A 17,941-nucleotide genomic window follows, 5' to 3' on the forward strand; every position below is an offset into this window, starting at 1 on the left:
TATCTTCCATCTCAGACTCGCCTCCAAGGCAGAGCTTTCAACCCAATCACACTGTCTTCATCAGCAGATGGACTGGACGGATGATTTGTTGAAATGTGAGCTCAGTAGCTGTTATAATTTCATTAACTCATATCACATGGTCTTAATCGGCAGAGATGAGGATGAGTATTGTGTATGAAATCAGAATAATTGCTGAGCGACAACATCAGCAACAGAGCAAATTCCATCTGCTGATGAAAACCATGTGATGTGACTGAAAGCTGGGGGGGTAGCTGAACTGATTGTGGTTCTTGTGTTTAGAGAGACTGCAGTCCTCAGCATACCGCCTCCGTCATGTGGAGACCAGGAGGCGCAGAAGTGTTTAAAGACATATAAACATACTCTGCTTTGAATAATAATTGGTTTCTGATTCGGTTTTCCACAAAAAGTTAAATGACGTATTTAAAAGTTCTTTAAAAACAGATCTCCTCCAGTTTAATTGCTGGATGCAAGATGTCTCCTACATCACTGTAGAGCTGCAACGATTAGTTGATTGACAGAAAATTAACTGGCGACTATTCTGATGACTGATGAATCATTTTAGTTATTTTTTAAGCAAAAATACCAAGTATTCTTAAAAGTGAGTATTTCATGCTTTTCTTTGTTATATATGATAGTAAACTGAATATCTTTGGATGTTGGACTGTTAAAATAAAACAAGCATTTTGAGTACGTCAGCTTGCACTGTTTTCTGACATTTTAAAGACAATAATTAATCAATGAATCGAGAAAATAATGGAAATAGTTGTAAGTTGCAAACGTGTTTTAAGACTATAAAACTCTCTGCTTTCAGTAATAACTTGTGTTTTCCACAAAAACAGATAAATAACCCTGTTAAAAACTAGAATGACATCTCCCCCTCCATGTAAAAATACACAATCTATAAATTAAATATATAAATATATATTTAATATATATAATATATAAATATATATTATTAATTTAAAAAGTTGAACTGCTGGACACAAGATGTCTCCTACTAGTTGAATACTGGACCACGACTGGCTCCAAACTAGCTGTGATGTCATAAATCCTGCTCGTAGGTTCACGTGAGATTTAAGGTGAGTTCAGAGAAACTTTCCTCCTTCAGCAGATGAATGAAAACAAACTCTGCACACACGTTATTCTGCAAAAAGAAGTAAATAAATACATGTTTTTGAGTGGAGGGAGGCTTTCATATTAGTCTGTATACACATATTTGAGATTTGTGAAGAGGATGTAAGAGCAGAATCATCAGCTGCTGCTGCGACACTGCCCTCTGGTGGTGAGCGGCTGTAACTTCACGTCACACATTGAGGTGAGTTTGACATGTTTTGTTTTGTCTTACATGGTCTGAACTTTGCATTTGTGTTAATATGGGACGGCTGAGACGCACTGAGGCCTATTTTGTTGCTAATCTCTGGAGTAAGAGGATGAGGAAGGTATATTTAAAGCCCTAGCCCTTAAAGGACAGCTTCATATTTTTTCACGTTTTATTCATATACTGTGTATATATATATATATATATATATATATATATATATATATATATATATATATATATATATATATGTACTCACATGTCAAATGTAAACTGAAAGAGTTACGGGTCGCTTTAATCGCTCCTTCTCTCCATATTGGCAGTAAATTGATCTCCTTCAGCTAATATCCAGCAGTCTGAGTCAAACCTTGGGTCCAAGAGTGGCGGTCCGTCCCAGTAACAAGACTTATTTATGGTGGTTGTGAGTAGTCAAGTGTCCACTTGTGTGTGATGAAGTTGGAAACACTTGATATTTGTTGGTTTTATTTAATTTTCACATAATGAACAAATATGTAGGATCAAATGTAAAGTATTATTGTTGAAGGTAAAAGAAAAAAAAACTGCAGATTCAGAGGCTGAAAACTAAATATTTAAAAGTTTCATACTAAAAATATCAAGGAGCAAAATGTCAGATATTCAATTGTTGGAGCCGTTTTTTTTGTGTTGGTTGCAAATTATATTTTCACAATTTGCAGATTTATTGAAGTGATAAGTGCTTCATACACACATGATAAGTAATTTTTTTTTTCTTCTGACTTATGAATTGATGTCAACTTAATATTTTGAGGAGTTCTTCTTGGATTGATTGTGTTTAATCAGAGGATCAGCTGTGATAGAAGGAAGGTTGTAGGACTGAGTCTGGGATTCTTCAGCATGTTGGAAACGTGGGTCGAACGGAGCATCACTACAGTCTTCTACCTCATGTTAGACTAAAAAATGTTGTTTTTTTAAAAATTTTGTTTGTTAAAAGTGAGAATAAATTAAATAAAGGCAACAGAGTCAGCAGCAGCAGTGTTTGTGTGATTTGGACTGTTTAACGTGTGAGTCAGGAAGTGCCTTCACCTGCTGATAACTTAACGACGATACGACGATATACCAATATGATGGTAAGCAGATGTGTCTCTGGTACCTTCTGATGAGTATTTGTGCCAAATAACTGAGATCAATTAATCTATAATTCACACAATCCGTATAAAAGCTGCGGTGTGCAGAACTGGTTCTGTTTTTTACTTTTTTCAAACAACAGATTCTACCTTTATTCATGTATTGTTGTACTGTATGTTAACACAAAGAATCCTGACTTAGTGATTATTAGACATTATTAATAATCGCTTCCCTAAAATAAAAAGAGAGCTGCAAAATATTGAAGAAATCTTAATTTTTCCAATTATGTTTTGCGAGTGTGTTTTGGCACCTTTTAACTTCCATACCTCTCCAAATTTAATATCAGAAACTAAATGAAAATATGAGAAAAATGTGATGTTGTCTTATACATACTGTACTCTTTGAAACATATGATGTCTCACACATACAGGTGCACAAAATAAACCATAATGTATCCATGATGTAATTTTTAATCTTCATTTTGTCTTTTGTGCACCTCTGATTGTCTTTCCTGCAGGGTTCAGGGTTAAATTTAAGTCTTTTTTACCACATAGAAAGCCACAATACCAGTCGACGTATGATAGTATAATAGAAAGATAATAGAAAGCCAGTAGGGACGATGTGGTCTAGAATTATTTACTATTATATCATTTTTTTTCAGTACTTTCACAGCACTATAACCATAATTCCTAATGATATAATTAATTTAATTAACGTGACCCAGGTCCAGATAAATGTGAGAAAATGGATGGATTGATTAAACAATTAGCTCCTGTAGCTGCACTACTGAGTGTTTGCTGCAGGTACAATGCTGCTGACTGAAACTCCACGAAATAGGATTAAACAGCTTCCTGCAGCTCAATCCACCATCACGCCACTCTCACTTGTAGTTTACAGATGTAAAACGTCTCCTGACAGCCCGCAAACACACACAAAAACCTTTTATGACATTAAAAACTACGGCAGGTAAGAGGAAAATATCTTTAGAGGAAATTAATTTCAACTTTTCCACTTTTAAGACATAACTTTAGAGTGTATTTTTCCCTTTAAAAACTGGGAATAACGACCGTATAGTCAAGTCAAAGGCCCAGTATAAGTCCAAGCCGCTGTGTCAAACAGCAGCCTGAGAAATGTAGGCCAAAGATCATCATTCCTCACAGCTTAAGGGGAAAAAAAAAGAAAAAAGACTGAAACAAAGCTCGAACTGAAGCCGAGAACAAGTGTGAAGAAAGAAAATAACACACCAGCAAGACCAACGGTTATCAAAGATCTCCTTCATTGTTTTAATAGTAGACATTGTGCCACAAAAATGTCATGTCCGCAGCCACAAATCACGTGCCGAGATTACTAATTCCAGCTATTTATCATGTCATTCGCTTCACTTGCTTCTCTACACAATTTTGCAAATCACTTCTTACATTTATGTATAAATATATACAGTTTATAGATTATTCTCGAGCTGGGATGATGGTGATTTTCATTTCTCTTGTCGTGGTTGTGCTGTTGGTTGAGAAACATTAGCAGAGAAACACACGGCTGACGTTACGTCTCCCAATGTAGCACATGCTTATTGTATCATGAATACCAGCAGAGCACACACACAGAGCCAAATATATATATATACAGGAATGTTAACTGCTATCATACAAAGTGGGTTCTTTAAGAAGTCACGACTGAGGGCATACCGCGGGGAGAGTATGCCGACAACACAAGAGCACCGAAGGCATACACGTCATGAAAAAAAAAAAAAACTCCTGCCACAAAGGCACTGGCACATCGTTTTTTTTTTAAGGGGGGGTGGGGGGGGCGACACTGTGAAGTTGGAGCAGGTGACGTTATCGGAGCGTTTCCTCGTTTCATGACCGCGTTCCGGATGCGCCGAGAGAGCATGTGATCAGTTCTAACATGCATGATGCTGGTTTAAGCATGTGCTTCATTTGAAGTGCTTACTAATTGATAATATGTGAGGAGATTCAAAGGGGGGGGGGGCCAGACTCATGCTGTTGTTTATCCACAGCTAAATAAAAGACAACTTGTGTGTGTGTGTGTTTTTTTCTTTTTTTTTTTTAGAAAAGTGACTCGTTTAACAAAATCAAAAAATAAGGGAAAACAAAAAGAAGAAGAAAAAAAAAAAGCTTTGTTTTCTTTCATTGGTTAACTTCACACGACTGTTAAAAATTGTTTACATGTTTGTTTGTTTTTTTCCAGTATGAGTGTGTTTTTGATAGAGTAAGAAAGAAACAAACAAAAAGAAAAGAAGCCCGGTGTGTTCTGTGGGTTATGGGTGGGCTTACCGTCCTATTGCTGACTTTGATGACTTTGAAATGGTTTTGGTGGGAATCTGGTGTTGTAGTTGCGCGCACGTGATTACAAACCAGTCCACTCAAAGTCTTCCTCATCTGTCTCCCCCCCCCCCCCTCCCTCCCTCTCTCCCTCTCTCTCTCTCTCTCTCTCTCTCTCTCTTTTCTTTCCCTGTGGAGCATGGTAACATTGAGACTGGTCGTGGGCTCGGGGTGGATTCAGGTCGTGGCGGGTTTTCGGGTCTCAGCAGCAGCCTCCGGACGAGGTGTTGACTGGCTTGCTCTGGATCTTGACGTTGGACTTCTCCGAGGCGCCGGCCGTGGCCCCGGGGCCCATCCTCTTCTTGATCTCAGCCGCCATAGTCATGAAGGCTTGCTCCACGTTGGTGGCACTCTTGGCGCTAGTCTCCAGGAACGGGATCCCCAAGTTGTCTGCAAATTCCTGGTGAGTGAAAGAAGGATTTTAAAAAAAAAAATCTAACTTTTGGTGTAATTGCAACATCAAGTCCCCCCAAAAAACTTAACTCAAGGTTCACTTACTAGCTTTTTTTCCAGAGCTTTCATCTCTCTCAGAGGATGGAATATGTGCAGTTTTTAAACTGAGCAAACTCCGTTCACAGAGGAAGATCGTGGGCATGAGATGTGATTGAAAGCTAGTAAGTGGTCCTTGAGTTAAGTGTTTTTTTTTTTGGCAAACTACTGTTTCTAAGATGAAGTGAACTTTCATGCTCGACACACGTTTCCCTTCCTTTGAATGAGGAAGTGTCCAAACTTTTAACTGGTCCTGTAAATAGTTTAATTAAGTTCTAAACATTAATGAATCAACCGTAAGCCTAAAAAAATAATGTAAAAATTCAAAAATTATGTTAAAAGTTACCTCAACTTTTCTCATCTGCAACTTAATCTGACAAAAAGTCAAATTTGAACCCCTAAATATGCAGTTTTACCCTCTTGTTTCCACTTAAAGGGCAGGTTCACAATTTTTCAAGTGTGTCTTAAACCAGCAGTCAGGTGTCCATATGAACAGTGGATCAAGTGGATTCTACCTGGTTTCTGTTACCTACTTTTTTGGTATCACCTCCGTCTAGGTTCCAAGTGAGCTGAGCTGATACTAAAAGGTGACATGAAAACACTGCAGACCACTGATTGGTCAGTCATTTCTCTCATTCACTGATTTCTCAGTGAATGAGAAATCAGTGAACTGCTGCTGCTCCTCTCTCCTTGCTGGACCACTGCGCTGTGTTTCTCTTTTGCTCGCTCAGTTAAAAATGGCCACCGTGCTTGAAACGCAGCAATCCCACATGAGGAAAACACAGATTTGTCCTGTTGTTGTTTGTATTTACTGCTGCATTAGTTGGACATGATGAATGAATGAAAAGGAAAAATACAGAGGAGGAAAATGAAAGTGAAACTAAGAGCGTCTGTCTCTGCAGTAAATGATCAGCTGAGTGCTAATCATCAACCACCACTCCCTCTCCTCCCTCGACCGCCGCCTCTCTTTTTTTTTTTTAAACAAACAAACCACACCTTACTTTACTTTTAACGTTATCAAAGAAGAGAAATGTCCTCCCCCTGTCCTAGACTGCTCCTACATTGATATTAGAGTACTTCCTTGTTTTATGAATGAAGCAGTACACAAGTTGAAGCAGCTGCACTATGTGTGTTTGACCAATCAGCGGCGGTCATCCCTGCAAGCCCCGCCCTACATCAAGGTACTGTCCGTAGTGGAAAATGAAGAGTTTGACCAACTGAGACCAGAGCTTGTCATGGCTGCTAAAAATATAAAACACGTGCAAGGATTAAGATTGAAGCATAAACTGCAGTTCCTATGAACATTATGATACTTTTCTTCCCACCAACAAAACCAGTCACTGCTGGAATCCAGTTTAACTAACATGAATTCAGTCCAACCAAGTTGGAATTCTGTGCAAACTTTTTACAGCCACCTTTCAAACCTGAAAATGGTGAAAGTTTGATCCTGAAAATAATTTGGATGTATAGAATTACTTTCTAATTGTTGAAGCCTGGTTGGACTTCTCATGTCTGTCTTTGAACTCTGTATGTTTGAATCTATTTTTCTGTACGAAAAAATAGAAATACGGTTCAGTAGGTTATGGTTGAGGTGCCACCTTTACCTCATTTTGAGCCAGAAAAACCCCCCCGCAGGTGTTACCAGTGGAGACAGACCCAAATGATGCCACATTTGGTTCAGACTTTTAATTCCTGATACGAAACAACTCATACTAATGAACTTCTAAAGCCGCATTCAGATCTAGTCAGGCGTTGCGGCACACCTCTGCAGGGTTGTGCGGACATGTGTGGGGTGGGTATGGGCGTGTTTGTTTGTTCTCTAGAACATAACCGTTGTGAAGCAATCAGAAAATAACGTGTTTGATCAGATTCACCTGCTTCCTCGCTGCCACCACTCCCTCTCTTCATTCACTCTCTAGCACGCTCCACCACAACTGCTCTCTTAGCCACAGAATCAGGACTAACATGCCGTCCGCTTACCTTAGCTGTGGTATAATCCACAACCTTCTTCGTTGTGAGGTCACACTTGTTGCCTACTAACAGCTTGTTGACGTTCTCGCTGGCGTAGCGGTCGATCTCCTGTAGCCACTGTTTGACGTTGTTGAAGGACTCCTGAGTACGGGAGGCAGAAAGACAACAAACATCAATACAAACACTGAAGACATTCACACGTTTACCGCCATGACAACCAGTCTGCATCAAAACATAAGAAAACAGACAGAGAACATGCTGAGGCTGCTACGCATCTGTGAGCTTTAGAGTTTTCTACTTTGAACATATAATTGATTATATATATATATATATATATATAAATATATAATATATATATTTTGATAAGTGTTATTTATCCACTTATCTCTTGTTATATACCAAATATATGTAAGTACATGTCACTTTTTAGGGTTTTTATGTATAAATCCCTCTTTGCTCTCCCTGTAAAATGTTGTCATATACATATATTTATCCAATCAAAAGGCATTTGGGGTGACTAGATAACCCCAGCCATCATATAAACCAGACCTGCCAACCCTGGATGAATTTTTCGAGCACCGCTTCTGCGACATTGATGCGTCAGATGCAAATCACTGCTATTCGCACAATGAATTATTATACATGGTTTTGCATACATATGCTTTACAGTCTATCATTTGATTTGCATACATGCAGTAGGCAAAGACAAAAAGTGAGGGACGCACTCACTGAATGTAGCATAAAGCTTACTGGCGTTTTCAAGATATCTAAATGCTACGGAGTCATTAAAGCCAGCGGTAAATTACAGAAGAGCTGCACAGATCAGAAAGATGTTGCATCACAGAGATAAGTTACAACATGATTCTAAGTAACAACGAAATATTAACACACATCTCTAGGGTACGTGTGTAAATCATAAAACGTCTCAGATCTCACTGTTGGAAAAACAGCAGTTTTTCTGCCACACAGCATCATTTTTTCATTAACTGCTGCCATTTTACAACACAGCATATGAGCTTACTACGATGTGCTATGATGCCAAATAGATCCCGTCAATTTACACACAGCTGGTGCAAAGCAACATTTACATTTAACCATCTTATCTTCTGCAGGTTTCCCCGAGTGTGCGTAGTGTTGGACAATATGTCCAAAAATTAATACCACTGGTACCACACTGACAAATCAGCTTATATGAAAGCCAACAATTATCAAGAAATTGCAGTACAGAAATACTATAATGGGAAATGTTTGCTGTAATTTAGAAACAGTGTCTTATATAATAGTTTGTCCATCAGAGAGCACTGACATGCTTATTTTCTCTTGTGCCGCCATGTTACTGTTATGTTATATATTTTTACACTGTAAAACACTCAGTACATATTTTGGACACAATTCATTCATTCATCGACTCTCAACACTGTATAATACTCCCTTATATATGTAGTTTTCTTTATTGGGTTTATAAAAAGCACTTTTTGCTAAACAATGTACTGTTTCCAAAATACTTTTGAAAAGTATCTGCAGTTTTTTTGGTCTCAGCACCTGCACATGAAAGATTACTCACTACTCTTTATCAACCTAATCGAAAATGTCAAACATTTTTCTACCTCAGAAGTATCTACATTTCCATCAAAACTACAGTATCTATTAGGTTAAAATATTTATAGAATATAATATTAATAATGACAAACATCTTTTGAACCACCATCAGGAGTTAGTTAAAACCTCACTTTGTCGTTTTGATCAGAAATATGATGAAAATACACTACAGGTTGTTTGTTTTTCTGCTTATGAGTATTGTACTGTATCTATCTCTCTCATATCACAGCTTTCTGTTTTAATCCTTTTTTCCCCCTATTGCCTTTTACCGTTTATTTGCGTACTTTTTTAATCATTTTTGGATATGGAAGAAATTATATGTGTATGCATGAACTTGTATTTGAGCTGCACTGCATCAAATTCCAATCAACTTGTTGAAATGGCAATAAAGTATTCAAGTTTATACTTTATTAAGACATTATTTGATTTAGTTGACAGTGACATACTGGGTTTACAGCCCCAGTTTAATCATGTTTCAAGTGTTTAATGTGCAATAGTGACAACTAATCATCAGACATGTTGCATAATAGTGATTCATGAAGGAAAAAAAAGAATGTAGTTTCTCTTAGCACCAATGTTTTCTTTTGTTCAGTTTTTATCTTTTGCTGTATGTGATCTTGTGTTTCTTGTGCTGCGGTAACACCTAATGTTACATATATTAAATATTGTCTTCTCTTATGAAAACATTTTGAAGCATCATTACTATTATTGTGACTGATTGATGACTGGGTGTTAATAGGATTTTAGGGATGGAATTTGCCCCACTATGAAGGGAAATTCCGTCTTTTACTGTAGATAAAAACAAAATCCGTCCGTCCTCGAGCGACACTGACCTGATCTGTCACATCGTAAACGACTATGATGCCGTGAGCTCCTCTGTAGTAACTGGATGTGATGGTGCGGAACCGTTCCTGACCAGCTGTGTCCCACTGCGAAAGAGAAAGCAGAGCCCATCAGTCCAAACTGGCACAAGAAACAAGCTAAAGTGAATCACTACTTATCACTTCCTATCTGTTTACAGTCCTATTACGCTACGCTGTCCTTACAATCTGAAGTTTTATGGTCTTTCCGTCCAACTCGATGGTCCTGATCTTGAAGTCCACGCCGATGGTACTGATATAGCTCTCTGTGTACGTGTCATCCTAGGACAGAACAAACACACAGGTGAGTCTGAGCGGTAGATATGATACCTGCGGGGTAATCAACAATCACACTGCTGACAGGGAAAAAAGAAATTAAAGCCTGTTATGTAACGGAGGGTTAAAAAACAGACACTTACTGCAAACCGGAGAAGGAGACAAGACTTTCCGACACCAGAATCGCCGATCAGGAGCAGTTTGAATAAATAGTCACTGTGAGGAAAGAGGAGGGAAAAAAAAACATTGATTTTTTCTCATCACCTGTAAAGAACAACATCACATCATCAACATAAGGCTTGTAAAGACTGACAGGTTACGATGCTTTTGACAAGCGAAAACAACGAGTCAATTAACTTAATTTGAATCTTATCACTATTTTCTTTGAAGTCTGACTTGTATAAAGAATAATTGGATCATTTTGGCTTTATTTACTGTGCAGTTATTAGTATATTAACAAAATGTGCTCATGCTCGGCAATGTAAAGTACTGAAAAAGGTGGGAACCGAAACTCTGAAATGTCATATTGGCATCAACATAAAGCACAATAATCATCTACCAGAAGCTTTACTTCTGCACATTTTTTTTATTTTTATAATCCACAAGTCAGGTCATGTATATAGCCTAAGTATTGAAACGCATATAATGTATATCATGTATATAGATTGAATTCCATTAACTTATTCATTTGTAATTATTACTCCCAGTTCTTATCTGTTTCCTGCACTGCTGTAACATGCAAATTTCCCCTCTGGGGATCAATAAAGTCTTATCTTATCTTATAACACAGTCATGGTTACTTATATCAGTAATTATTTTATACTATATGGTTTTTTTTTTTTTTTAGATTTAGTTTTTGGTATTTAAAATGCCAGAAAAAAAGAGAAAATCACATTTCCACAGAGTTTCAAATGTTGTGTTTTGTACAACCAAACGCCAAAATATTAAGTTTACAATGAACAGAAAAGCAGCAAATCCTCATATAAACACCAGGTAATGATGATTGGCAGGTTTGCTTGATAAATGACTTAAAAGATTACAGCACAGATTATCAGAGTTGTTGAAAATAAATCTTCTGTGGATCGCTCACTCGCTAAACTACTTGTTTCAACATTGAATAATAGTGTAATAACATGATTACCAAATTCATACAAATCTGTCAAGTAATCAATAATTGCAAACTAGTTGGTAATTATAACTTTATTATTAACAGCTGTGCAATTTACCAAGCCCAGTAGTGTAGTAGTGAAGATACATTTGGTCGATTGTTTTTTTAATTATCAAAGTATAATAGTTTAAGTCATTTATCAAGAAAAATACAAAACATGATGTGATTCCAGCTTCTTAAACGTGAGTATTTGCTGCTTTTCTTTGTTTTTTATCATCGTAAACTGACAAAACAAGACATTTTTGTTGACGTCACTTTGGGTTTTGGGAAATAGTGATCTACATTTTTCACCAATTATGGACATTTTATAGCGACTAAACGGTTAATCGAGAAAACAACGGACAGATATCTCGATTATGAAAATAATCACTAATTGCAGCCTTATAATACATTAATATACTAAACAATTAATCTATTATTTAAAAAATAACAATCAATAGATCAATCCACAATGAAAACAGTGGTTAGTTGAAGCCCTAAACTGAGTATTTTTAGGGTTTTAGATTGTTTTGGTTGGAGTAAACAAGCAGTTTGAGGACGTCACCTTTGGCTCTGTTAGACTGAAATATGCATTTCACCATTATCTCACATTTTATAGAGTTTAGGAATAACCAGTTAATCGATAATAACACGATAATCACCAGATTGATCCATGATAAAGAATATAGGTTATTTGCAGCTCTGTGGTATACTAACACAGAGACTGACGTTACTTAACTAACTCCACATCACGAGCAAATGTAACTTCCTGTTTGCGGCGGATAAATTACACCCAAATTACCGTTAAAATCGAAACGATCGATTAACACATTCTATTCATGTTTACTGAGCAGACTGTGTCCTGAAATAAGAATCTGTCACTTGTGTATCTGACTGAGCTCAATAACAAAAATCCTCGAAGAGTGTAACGCTACGTAGCTATCCAGTTAGCCTACTAGCTGCTAATGCTACTTCCATTTAAGTCACTGTAAGTCAGCTAACAAACGTCGCTGACGAAGCGCAGATAATTAATCAGTTAAAACTGTGTTATATTAAACAGAAAATGTCAACAAACACGAGTAACGCGATAAACAACAACGCTGTCACTTGATAGTGCGTATACAGCCCTCAGTGAACTAGCTTAGCACAGGAGACAAAGCAGCTGACGTTCATTTTGTATTTAACGTTAGCTTAGCTTAGTTCAGCTTAGCTTCCCCCGGCTAGCTGCGGCTAAGCTGACAGCTCATCATCGGTGTGAAAAGAAACACTTACTATTCAGGATTCATCGTTGACTACGGGTTATAAACGGTTGTTACTATGGATGCAGCTAGACTTCGTCGTAGGTTAACCTTAAAGATCGCCTCGTACTGAAGAGAGTACACCGTTTTCTGTTTTTTGTTTTTTGTCAAGAACTGGCTAAACTGGTTGTCGCAGCCAGAACAGCATAATCGAATCAAATATGGCTGTCAAGCACTACCTACCCGGAAATACCAGAGAAAAGGAATCATGGGTAATGAAGTCTTGTAGCATTGGGCGTTTACACAGCGCAGAGGAACAGATTTTATGATTTCTATTGTGAAAAGTGGAACTATATTTATTTTATATTAACTTAATGTATCTGAGTGAAACTGTCATATGCTAAATAAGAACCATGCAGTCTCTCTATTAAGCTGATATTTTTAAACGTAGACACAAAAAACATTTAATGGCTTTTGTGTTTTACAATTGTGTGGTTTTATTATTATGTATCTCATTTATTTACTACCATCACTATTATTTATTTTACTCTATTTTACATTTTACTGTTTTATTATAATATCTTTGAGTAATATTTTATAACTTAATTTTGATTATTATTTTTATTGCTTGTATTATCTTTTATTATCTTATCTTTTGTTGTTGTCTTATTCAATTAACTCTTTTTTGGAGGGACTTTTACTTATTTTGGGATGCATTAGTATTCTCCCACATCCAGCAGATACACAGCAACAGTATCATACATTTGGAGTTGTATTTGTGTCCACTGAAGTTCAATTTTACTTATATTTTATTTCCTTTAAGGTCTGGTTTGGTCTCCAACTCACCAACTCCTGAGAAAAAAATCTGACTCTTTAGCAGCTAAATGTTTCACTTTCTTCACCACCTAATTTTGTCTGCCAGTCTACAGTGGGTTTATCAGAGCTTGTTTATTGAAAACTGTCTGCTGCAGCTGGGTTGATAAGAGTTGAAATTTAACCACAGAAAATGTGCTGCAAAACACAAAAACTATGAGCTGATAGAGGCTAAAGAGCTCCACAGAGCTGCAGAGTTGCATTCATCATATATTTTTAAATATTCTGTTGAAAACGCTAACAGTGTGGATAGGGAAGAATTATTAAATCCTCTCCCTAAAGACATTGAAAACAGAGTAACTTTTGTGTCTGAATATTGTACGGCATCTATGTAAGTCAAGCAGATTATAAACAAACACTGGAAAATCCTAGATGTGACCCAAGATGGAATCATTTATCATCCTCTAGACCTCGTTTTTGCTTCAAAAGAGGCAGAAGTGTCAGAGATACTGTTGTCAGTTCTATGTATAAGGAACCCGCACAAACTAATTGGCTTTCTCAACAAATGTATGGAAATTATAGATGTGGAAAATGTGCACACTGTTCAAACATATTTGATACAAAGACATTTAATCACCGTCATACAGGAAGGAAATATGATATAAAAGAATTCATTAACTGTCTCTCTACACATGTCATATACATCTTGAAATGCCCATGTGGCTTAATGTATGTAGGCCAAACAAAACTCCATCTCAAACTGAGAGTTGCTGAACATAAGGCTGCCATTAGAAATGGAAATATGGATTATGCCATTTCCAGACACTACAAGGAGAAAAACCATGGGCTGGCTATTTTCCTTATATTTATTGGCATTGAAAGAGTGTGACCTAATCCAAGAGGTGGTAATTTGATTAACCAGCTCTTAAGAAGGGAGGCATTTTCAATTTATGAATTGAACACTATTGAACCTTATGGACTTTATGATACACAGGATTTGGGTTTTTGTCTGAGATATATAAATATTAATTTGTATTTCTCTCCACAGGTTATTTGGACTCTTAAGGAGAGATGAACCACTAGGTCCCCTGGCACTCACCCTTCCCATTTAGTGATGTAGAGGGAGAGCTGTATCATCTATAGTCTATTGTGCTAAGGAAATTTAGCTCATACTATTCAGTCAGTTGTTTATGGAAGGTAATGAAGTTTAATTATGTAAAATGGTGTAACTCTGTGTAACATTTATCATGTTATGTTTTTTGTAATATGTTATTTTATTGTCATGCCCTTTGTAAAATGTCCACTTTGAAAAAATACTGAAAAAGTGCTCATGCAATTGTGCTTAGTGAACCTGAAGAAGCTACAGGCGAAACGCCTTAATAAAGTCACAGTAAAGTCATCTCAGTGTGCGGTGGTTCATTTTGATTTTCACCTCATATATGTTCCGGCGACCGACCAGCACCTGACTGAAAGTACTGGCTGTGCACGGGGAGCTCAGTCCTCAGAATTTTTTATTAAACTATTCAATTATGTTTTTGTGCCCTTGCAGACAGTTTCTCTCCCAATTAGTTTAGATGAGATTAGACGAGTTTAACTTCTTGAGCCCTGATTTTTCAGAAGCAATTTAGCACATGTATCTAGTTTAGCATGTTCCAACACATTATTACAGCTGTTACACTGAGTGAAATATACAAACCCAGGGTCCCATAATTTTAGGATCTATGCCTTCACATACAATGGAAGTAGTCTGAATGTCATTTAATACACATTTCAGCTCACTTCTGGACACATGTGTTTTTCAAGGTTGGAGAGGATAATATAGAAAAACAGTGATTAAAAAGGGGAATAAACCAAAGACTAATATGACATAATAAGAAAAACCTTGAACCAAATCAATGAGAATAAGAAACCACTACAATTAGGCTGATTGAAGAATCTTTTCAAGCTCAATTGACATGAGAGTTTGTTTGTTTTGGTGATGTATGACAGCTGTTGCCAAATCCAGAAATAGTACACACTCTATATACCTCCATTTTAGCAGACGACCTGGTCTAATATTTTTCTTTCAAGACTAATATTTCTCAAATGTGGATCACAAAATGTGAGTTAATTCTACTTTTTGTCCATGAAGGTTATTCTTTTCAGGGAAAAAAAGACAGAGTATGACAGATCATTGCACTGAAATGAAGAAAATGAGACGTGGCTCCAGAAAATTAAATGTGATTTCTGCTAGAATTGAAAACAAAGTTGTATTTGTTCAGAAGTTTAAATAGGTTCATTTTATATACAGACCCGAACTTTAATGGAAAACATATAATAAAATGCAGTTGAAACAAATTTCTTGTTAATTCTTAATAAACAAGAAAGAATGAAATAGGTGATTATTCTACTCAGTTTGATTGACAGGACAGATGATCAGAGGGGCGGAGTTTTTACCATCATTATTATTACAGGGACTGAAGTATGGGTAGAGTTTCTCAGTGAAGGAGCAGCCAGTAAAGGAGCAGATAAGAGCTGCAGCATCTACGTCATAAAAGGAGACCAGACCCTCCTCATAATCCACAAACACCCCCACCTTCTGAGGCTGAGACTTCAGAGAGAGACGGACTGGAAGGTTATTACGAGCACTGTACTCATTTCCATTTCTCAACCATATAGCCCAGTAACCATTCTGAGGCTGCAGTGGGATGTTTTCTTTCCTGTCGATCGACTCTCTGGCCACTCCTAAATCCCATTTAGTCTTCCCTTTAACCTGAACCTCAAAGTAAAATCTACCTGAAGAGAAACTCTGCTTTCCTAAAACACAACAGCAGTTAGAAAATCTCTCTAGGTTGTTTGGGAGATTCTTCTTCACTTTACCATAGTTTACATGTTTCCCATCATCAGACAGGATGAGTTTACGATGTGCTGTATCAGGATCAAGAGTCACATTCACTGCATACTGCTGGACCCTCTTCAGCAAAGCCTCAAACAGCTTCTTCATCTCTTTACTGAGCGTCTCCTCCAGCTGAGTCACAGCTCTCACCACAGTCCCCTCATATGATGGTGGACGGACGCTGACCTCTGTCCAGTCTTTGGTGGGTGGAGCAGCTTTCAGAGGAGGAAGTTTTGGAGGAGGTGGAGGTGGTCTTCAGAGCGTGAGAACTGCTTCACCTCAGAGTTTCTCTTCATCAGCTCAGAGATTTCCTGTTCCAGCTCTTTGATGAAGTCTTCAGCCTGTTTCTCTGCCGTTCTTTGCTTCTCTTCAATCGTCGCAATGAGCTCATTCAGGCTTCTCTCAACAGACTCCTTCAGAGCGGTGAAGACCTGAACACCTTCTGCTTTCTCTCTGTCTGCATCTTCCTTACTGAGGCCAACTGAATGTTTGATCTCTTGAATCTTCAGTCGTCTCTTCTGGATCATCTGCTGAATTTCAGCCTCTGTCTTCCCCAGCTCTGCCTTCTTTCCTTCATATTCTTCTTTCAGAGGAACAACATCATGTGTCTTGTGGTCTAAAATAGAGCAGAGCATGCAGACATATGTCTGGTCGGTCTTACAGAACAGCTCCAGAGGTTTATTGTGCTTCATACACATCCTGCCCTCCAGGTTCTCCACAGGGTCCATCAGCTGATGTCTTTTCAGGCCTGACTTTGTCAGATGAGGCTCCAGGTGAGTCTCACAGTAGGAGGTCAGACACACCAGACAGGACTTCAGGGCCTTCAGTTTGGTTCCAGTACAGACGTCACAGAGAACTTCTGGTTTGGCAGCTTGTTGCTCTGAGCTGCTGCTGCTGGCTTTCTGTTGAGCTTCCTGTCTGAACTGAGAAACCATCTCAGAGATGAAAGTGTTGACGTGAAGCTCAGGTCTTGTGTTGAAAACCTTGTTACACATCGGACACAGGTACTGATCATTACTGTTCCAGTGTTCATTGATGCAGTTTTTGCAGAAGTTGTGTCCACATGATGTGGTGACTGGATCAGTGAACACATCCAGACAGATGCAGCACAGAAACTGATCTTCAGATCGCAGACAGCTGGCAGCAGACATATCTACACACTGAGTGTGAAAAACAAAAGACATATTTTGTTTTAAATTACATTTCAATTCTTTGTTAAAAACCAAATAAGGATAATTATTGTTGTATTAAGTATAACGTGATATTAGGTAAAGTAATATTGAATTATATTTTCCCTGTTATCAATCGGGATGGGAACACGTGAACGGAGTCGTGAGCAATCGTGATCATTGAAGTCGTGCTGGCAGCTCAAACAGTTATCCACAAGGCTGCATGGTGAGTTTAAAGTTGTTGTTTACTTTGATGACGTGTTTTATGTGAGCTGGTTTGTACAAACACAGTAAGAGACTGTCATCTGCAGCTCTTTATCTAACAGTTCATTGTGGCTGTTTCTGCTTGTACTATTCTTCCATACAATCTTTAAAATGAACCACTGACAACATAACACAGAATATGTCCATATCTTGTTGTGTAGATCAACTGTTATTAAAGAATAGCACTGCTAACAAAGCTCTGCTAACTTGGTGACAAACACCTTTTATTACCTCCAGCTGCTTCACAATAAAAGCTGCTGCTTATTAGTAGAGAGCTTTTAATGTGAAACAGCTACAGGAAATAGAATGGAATGTGTCTGTAGGAAGTGGTCAGTAAATAGTAATAAGACCACGAGGGTTGGAGTGAAGCTGAACCCTAAACCACAGAGATTCAGTTACAAGTTACAAAAGTCCTGAGAACTGACACAGAGAGACTGTTTCAAAAACAATTAAAG

At 37.6% G+C, this 17,941-nt stretch overlaps 1 protein-coding gene, 1 long non-coding RNA gene and 1 pseudogene across 2 annotated transcripts; 1 reads left to right on the plus strand and 2 right to left on the minus strand.

The window, feature by feature from the left end:
- The first annotated feature begins 1,153 nt into the window (after positions 1 to 1,153).
- On the plus strand, positions 1,154 to 4,040 carry LOC122975012. Its single transcript, XR_006400537.1, has 2 exons — positions 1,154 to 1,336; positions 2,159 to 4,040. It is a non-coding gene; the product is annotated as an uncharacterized LOC122975012 (long non-coding RNA).
- Positions 3,703 to 12,593, minus strand: LOC122974913 (ras-related protein ORAB-1). Its single transcript, XM_044343009.1, has 6 exons — positions 12,400 to 12,593; positions 10,124 to 10,196; positions 9,891 to 9,986; positions 9,678 to 9,773; positions 7,255 to 7,386; positions 3,703 to 5,185 (listed from the first exon to the last, which is right to left on the minus strand). Exons 1-6 carry the CDS (start codon positions 12,411 to 12,413, stop codon positions 4,988 to 4,990), a joined length of 609 nt encoding a protein of 202 aa, XP_044198944.1. The 5' UTR covers positions 12,414 to 12,593; the 3' UTR covers positions 3,703 to 4,987.
- A 1,078-nt stretch (positions 12,594 to 13,671) lies between these two features.
- On the minus strand, positions 13,672 to 17,576 carry LOC122974375 (annotated as a pseudogene).
- Between the last annotated feature and the right edge of the window lie 365 nt (positions 17,577 to 17,941).

This window comes from Thunnus albacares, chromosome 3, assembly GCF_914725855.1.
Source record: "Thunnus albacares chromosome 3, fThuAlb1.1, whole genome shotgun sequence".
NCBI lineage: Eukaryota > Metazoa > Chordata > Actinopteri > Scombriformes > Scombridae > Thunnus > Thunnus albacares.

Excerpts from the sequence above, each read along its gene's own strand:
- LOC122974913 (XM_044343009.1), bottom strand. Across the intron at positions 9,987-10,123 it reads GTCTCCTTCTCCGGTTTGCA|GATGACACGTACACAGAGAG; the intron begins GTAAGTGTCTGT and ends GTTCTGTCCTAG. Across the intron at positions 5,186-7,254 it reads TGGATTATACCACAGCTAAG|GAATTTGCAGACAACTTGGG; the intron begins GTAAGCGGACGG and ends TTCACTCACCAG.